This window comes from Oculina patagonica, chromosome 14, assembly GCF_052425735.1.
Source record: "Oculina patagonica isolate OP01 chromosome 14, crgOcupat, whole genome shotgun sequence".
In the NCBI taxonomy this organism is placed as follows: Eukaryota; Metazoa; Cnidaria; class Anthozoa; order Scleractinia; family Oculinidae; genus Oculina; species Oculina patagonica.
The window spans coordinates 16,705,736-16,712,402 of NC_135771.1; the positions used below are offsets into that span (position 1 = coordinate 16,705,736).

At 39.0% G+C, this 6,667-nt stretch overlaps 2 protein-coding genes across 2 annotated transcripts in view; both read right to left on the bottom strand.

Moving 5' to 3' along the window:
• Window positions 1-4,516, bottom strand: part of LOC144638687 (uncharacterized) — a 52,673-nt gene extending 48,157 nt beyond the window's left edge. The window contains exons 1-5 of the mRNA XM_078497913.1: window positions 3,602-4,516; window positions 2,853-2,961; window positions 1,567-1,712; window positions 922-1,077; window positions 368-450 (exon numbers count right to left, since the gene is read on the bottom strand). Of these exons, the coding sequence (XP_078354039.1) occupies window positions 368-450; window positions 922-1,077; window positions 1,567-1,712; window positions 2,853-2,961; window positions 3,602-4,449 (1,342 nt within the window). The 5' untranslated portion in view covers window positions 4,450-4,516. The remainder of the gene's footprint in view (window positions 1-367; window positions 451-921; window positions 1,078-1,566; window positions 1,713-2,852; window positions 2,962-3,601) is intronic.
• A 1,593-nt stretch (window positions 4,517-6,109) lies between these two features.
• LOC144639000 (uncharacterized) lies at window positions 6,110-6,667 on the bottom strand. The gene has a single exon (XM_078498268.1). The coding sequence runs from the start codon at window positions 6,665-6,667 to the stop codon at window positions 6,110-6,112; it is 558 nt and encodes a 185-aa protein (XP_078354394.1).

The following is a 6,667-nucleotide window of genomic DNA, read 5'->3' on the forward strand; positions in this document are numbered from 1 at the left end:
ATTGCGGATATTGAGGGGGCCGGGGGGGGGGGGAGGGGGGAAGTTTGAGAAAAAACCTTCGGCTTTAATTTGGAATGAGTATGAGCTATAATTGCTTTATGGTTTCCAAAGGCAATCACCGTCCGATGACATTTCAAACGATCACCAAGCAACTCTGAAAAGAAAGCTGGGGACATTCCTGGAACGGCAAAACTCATATCACCATGCAAAATGAAGTTATATATGACATAAGTGGTAGTAGGATATTACCAGTTTTACAAACATTTACAAAATAAGGTATGTTTATGTATAATGCCCTCACTTTTTAAATGAAAATTCGTCATAAACTTAAAGGAGAAAGTTCAAGTCTTATTTCATATTAACCAACCGACTGTCAACATAGTCCTTTTATCGTCCGCTTTGACCCAGCATAGGATCTCCTCTGTTCTTTCAATTCTGTCTGGCAGTTTCCTGTAACAAAAGAAAAAAGTCAACCTTAGGTAGCTAAATTGTTGGTGAGTGCAGAGGAGTAAGGTTCACGAGGGAAATCCAAAAAATTACGATGATCTTAAACTAATTTCATTTTCCGGAAGTCACTTTTGGTTTCCTTTGAGCGTTGTATAGCGTTTTAGCCCGAAGGGGCAAAATATTTAATGGCTCCTAACGCGGCCAGAAAATGATTTTGAATCAAACCAAATCTGTTTTAGTTCTAGCCTCGGTGAAGTCTTTCAGTTGCCAAAGTTTCAGGCAAAATTATTTTTAATGCAAATTTGAGTGGGTGTTTTTCAAAAAGACGGCTTCTTAAGTGTTATGCCTAAAAACACAACAAAGTTACCGAGGTAGTCTTCAAACAACACACGTGACATAAACAATCGAACAGCCTTTTCCATACATAGTAAGCAAAGAGTTCCACTAAATGCCTTAAGAATTACAATAGCATACTTGCTTCCTAAATCAAGATCAACAGCTAGCTTCAAACCAAGAACTGTTGGGAGAAGTTGTAAAGGAACACCGATGCTTTTGTAGTAATACTCCCCTATATTCTGACAACCTTGACTCCATAACATGCTTGATGTATATAGGAGCGAAGTGTTTGGCCTAAATACAAAAGGCAAAAGCACAACTTCTTTAACAGCATACAATATTTGGTTTCTGGTGCGGAAAAGCGTGCATCGTATGATATGAGGTCTAAAAAAGCCAACAGTCATAGTTTTAATGGTTAGAGACCGGTTTTTACTTGAGTGTAGACGGTAATTATTCGCATTTGCTTTGGTTTTTCATTACTAAGCTTAGTGATTGGTTTTAAACATACGCCACCACTTTCTCATCCGATCAAAATTAAAATCAAAACCAAAACCAATAATGACTCGCTCGCACACGTTAATTTCCCGACGCTTCGTGCCGGCTTTGCTTCAAGTTTTGATTGGTTTACTAGATTTAACTTTACGGTATTTCACAGTGAGGTCGGGATACTCGCAGTCTCAGGAAGGAGAAAATGTGCCAAAATTGGCACTTGTTTCTCAGATTTACTAGAACAAAAGCTGAGTAAATTGCAACAAATAGAAACACAGGAATTGTCAAACGTACACTTTCAGTCTTGGGGCACAGCAGATAAGAACATTCAGCAAGCCAATGTGGTCACTGACGTTACTTGTGTCGATGACGTCAAATAGCAGTTCTGGAGGAAAGCCACTTGTACACAGGCCAAGTGCATCGCCAGTCCACATGGTAACCTAGCAACAGAGATACAATCATGACTAACACAGTAAATGACTTGAACCCTGAATATCTGTAAGACCAGCAATGTGGTCGTCCGGCGGAAAGAAGGCTGACTTACAATACGTGTGGTGTTTTTCGCAAGAAGACATGTATATGGTGGTAATTTTATAGTTACTGCTTTGATATGTATTTAAAAACTGGGCTTCATGGGGCAACGTCACAGACAACGCATCTTGAAAAAAACAGGCAAGTTTTTTCAAGTTTGTTGTTCGTAATCCGTCTTAATTTTCGTCAGTTGAAACCATCCTTGGTTATGTTCTCGTTTTCCGAGTTATTCCTTTGTTGTTTTTTTACATTAATAACGAAGTTAGACGAAACTTTAAAAGAACTGTGTCACGGATTTTAGCTGAATTTAGGCATAGGAAATGACGATCAAATTCGTTGAAATATACAAATAACCTTTTAAAATGTAAAATAGCGAAGGAACATTTCAATAACACACCAAATACAAAAGAAGGAACGGATTGCCAAAAGCGACGAAAATTGAAACTGATTGTGATATGGGTTTTTGAAATATTGTTGGGCTGAATAGTTTTCAAAGTTAATCTCAATTGTTTGCTTTTAACTTTAAATTATAACGTACAGGAGACACATTTGGTTGCAATGAAGCTATGGTTTTGTCAATTGGATCCATAGAAGTAAGAAGTCCTACTCAATACGCTTACAGAAATCATTCTTACGCTTACAAAAATTATCTATTCGATTGATTTCTCAAATCGTGAGTTTAGGACGCCTGTGTGTATAGCTGCAAAAGAACACTTAGGAATGGCATGTCTAAACCAAATATGTTATGAACGGGGTCGGTTTGAGAGATGGTTATGATTTTATTTGGAAATGAGTGGAGAAAAATGATACATACCGATTTCTATTGGCACAGTTTAAACACGATGAAAATCCCGTAAATATATTCAAACTTTTGTTGACAAACACTCAAATGAAACAAATTGGCCAATCACAGTAACAAGCAACTCAAAATCTGAAGTTTTAGCAAGTTTAAAGGTGCTATTTCTTAACTCGTGCTTCTGATTTCTTCAAAATTAAAGGAAACCTCAAAACAATAGTTTTTTAATATCGTTATGAAATAGTTCACTTACCTTCAAAGTTGCTGGGTAGTTCTTCTTTTGCTGCTGAAAACGTTTCACCGCCAATGTCAACTTTTCCTTACAAGCGGCTGTCAGCGTTTTGCATCGCTTGAGTTCTTGCCTTTAAATAATAATAAAAATAAATGTATACATATTTTTCACGCATTTTGGAAGCTGATAATGCCAAACGTTAATGAAATGACCTATCATTATAAAAAATTAATATTTCATTAAAACAATGTACTCCTGAGTCTTCGATTCCATTTTTGTTTTCATGCGAAGCATAAGGAATGTTATTAAGAGAAAAAAAATCCCAAATTTCTGGTATGCTTACTGAAATAGTCTGTATTTTAGCGTTGGATGAAACGCTGCGTCCAAAAACAAACCTGGAAATTTTAAGTGGAACTCAGTAAAGCCATTTTTTTTTCTCTGTGGCCATGGGAACGAACCTTTGAGCAGCTGCGCGAGCTTATCAGCCCATCACGACTCTGTGAATCTGTGAATATTTCTCGCATGGTTTCCACTTAGTCAAGCGGGCAAGTGAAAAAAAAATATAAAGTAAAAAAATATCATTTTCAAGATTAGAACAGCTACAAACCAGAAATCTTTTAGAGGGCGATGAAGTGCCTCTACGAAAATGTACGTAAACCTTTATAAATTGTGTTCCAAAAACACCCCATCACCCACCCCCACTCAAAACTGGACAAGTTCTTTTGTGAAGCCCAAGGGAAGTCGGAATCCGTTGTTTTACTACGGCTCACCTTTCAGTTGGTAGATAACCTTCAAACGCACAAGAAGCATAGTGCTGCTTCCACTTGTGCACAAATGGACGAATTAAGGTTGGATTTGTTTTATCAGACTCGTCACTCGTGGATCCCTTGTTGAACCAGTGCTTTATTTCCGTGTAAAATGGATTCGCTGGCGTTGTTAACAAAATATCCTCGTCTTCTGCATTTGACGCCATCATCATTTGCGTTAGTACTGAAAAGCACTGTATATCAAGATCGAATTTCGACTCTCGTCTCTTTTCATCGATAAGTCTGTTTCTGTCCTCTTTAACACTGTTTACCTCAAGATCGAGATCCAGCCAGTCTCTCCAAATATCGCGACATTCTCGAAGAACGGCGTTGTTTTGAAACTTCAGAACACTTTCGTCGCTTTCAAAATTCTTCTCAAGCAATCCTGAAAGGATTTTCCGCAGTCGGTCAAAGTGAGATTTGGACAGCGCCAGGTTATACCAAATATTCCACAAGAAGTCTATATCAGTTTGGATATCCGGATTTGTAACACTGGCTACTTCGAGAATTACAGCATTGCGAGCGACGACTGACGGATCATAGTCGTTTAAATGAAAATTTAAACTCTTAGGACGCTCGTGGGGCTTTCTCAGAGATAGTTCGTACACAGTGCACAAGACATTCCTCACATCTCCACAAGCTAACAACAACAAATCCAGATCTTGTTCTTTCGAGGTTCCTAACAACTCTGTCATATCTCGAGCTCTCGTGTTCCCCATAGCATAAGTGTAAAGACCTTTAGGATAAAGAATCATCCCCGCTGGATTATGAAAACTCAAAACAGGAACGCCTTGGCTGTCGTATTTTGCCATGTTAAAATATATTCGATGCAGTTAGATCTAAAAGAAACAAAAGTTTTTCAAAACAAAATTCCTAATTTCCGATTCTGAGAAGCACGAAATCCAATTCCAAGAATTGTGTCCGTGAGAGATCTGGGTTCTTCGAACACTTCCGGTTCGCGTCGATGCCTTCAGACAATGAATGAATAATTTCATTTATGGAAATTTTAATTTCATTGTTTATTTAAAACTTGCATTGTAAAAAAAAATTACCTAAAATAAACCTTCCACGAGTACATCGATTACGTCTGAAGCTTTTGTCGATTGTGCTCTAAAATGAAGCATATACATGAAGCTTTTACCTTATTGTTACTTATTAAAAAATTAAAGACCCGCGAAAATTAATTTTAAATGATTTCTGTTGTATTTTTTATGTTAATAACGTATTTTTGGCCAAATCGCGAAAATTAAGTCTCGCGAAAAATTCCCGTTCCATTCTCGCGAAATTAAGTTCCCGCGAAAATAAGTAACAATAAGGTACAGTCAATCCAGGTTTCTCGAACCTCCAGGGGAAAAAAATTCGATCCTCGAGAAATCGGCGGGAATATTGCAGTGTCTGACCTAATAAAGCAAATCCAAGGAAAGCGATTTTGGCTCGAGTCATCAAGAGGTGCGAGAAATTTTCGATGACAACACAATGTCTGGCTCTGCTCCCAAATGAGCAGACAGCAGAAAGAAATTTGTTCGTCTAAACATTTTAATTCGGGAGGCTTTGCATTTGGGTGGCCTTATATTGAAGAAGCTAGAATGCGCTAATTATCAGCATTTTACAACAGTGATTTAAAAAAAGACCTTAAAGAATTTTGGTAATAAAACGTTAAATTTGTAAAAAAAAAAGGAATGATCTAGGCGGTACTCCCTCCTGTAGAAACCCAGTACGTGCCGAGCGAAAGAGCTACCGTAAATGAAAGTCCACACAAGATGGCGTTGCCTTTTGGTCTGAAATAGACCGTACGATATAAGCCTGGTTTTCACTGGCGACACAAGCACAAGGGCAAGCATAAGTCGTTTATGCCAAGTGGTAAACGAACGTCGGCATAAGCATACACACAAGCATAATAACACGATTTTTTTCTAGATAGAAGCGTCGTTCTTAACTCCGTTCTCTCGGCCAAAAAGGCGGCAGAAACTCTCACGCGAGGTGATTCCACCAGAAAAGACTTGCAAGTTCGTACGTACATTCTTTAACCATAATTATCAATTGAAAAACTTGCATAAAATCCAATGTTGGGTGGTTGATTCTGGATTAGACGTGCATCGAAATGCAGGATTTGTGTACTCATCTCGACCAAAATTCTGTTCAATATTGACAGATCCTTCCTTCCCGTCAAATTATGTTCAAATTCACAGCCCGCTGATTGACCACTACTATCGCTGTTGATATGCCACATGCTGTCCGAGTTTTGCCATGTACCTGCAGTACAGTCGGGGCACTCAATTCCTCGGATGTTGACCAACTCGTACATGCGGCACTCTTCTGCCCACGCGTCAAACAAATCATGCCCTTCCAACTTTGCGCGTGCATTATCGGTATACACAAGACCATCATCAGGGAAGTTGCACGTGGCTCTTAAATGGGTTGATACGCCAACAATAGACTAGCACGCCCGTCAACATACATCGGTCATCATAGTTATTTAAACAACATGCTTCCAATCCAAAATTGAGTGGTCGATTCTGGATTAGATGTGCATCGAAATGCGGGAGTTTTGTACTCATATCGACCAATATTCTGTTCAGAAGTGACAGATTCTCCCGTGCCGTCAAACTCACAGCCAATTGATGCACTTTCGTAGCTGTCAATATGCCACATGCTGTCCGAGTTTTGCCATGTACCTGCAGTACAGTCGTAGCACTCAATTCCTCGGATGTTGACAAACTCGTACGTGCGGCATTTACTTTTCCATGCGCCAAAGAGGACATGTCCTTCCAACTTTGCGCGTACGTAATCAGTGTACACAAGACCATCATCAGGGAAGTTGCACGTGGCTCTTAAATGGTTTGATACGCGAGCAATGGACTGCATCCGGGACAGAGATAATCGATAGATTTCCCAATTAATACCTCCTTCATCTTCATTGACAGGAAAGTCGACACCAAACCTCCTTAAACGAAGTACAAAGTCGAACTCAGAATCAAAATCGCAGTAGACTTGAAAAGGGTTCTTTTCAGAATCGTACCCTTTGTACAT

Coding starts and splice junctions, on each gene's coding strand:
- LOC144639000 (XM_078498268.1), bottom strand. CDS start 6,667: ATGTACAAAGGGTACGATTCTGAAAAGAACCCTTTTCAAGTCTACTGC.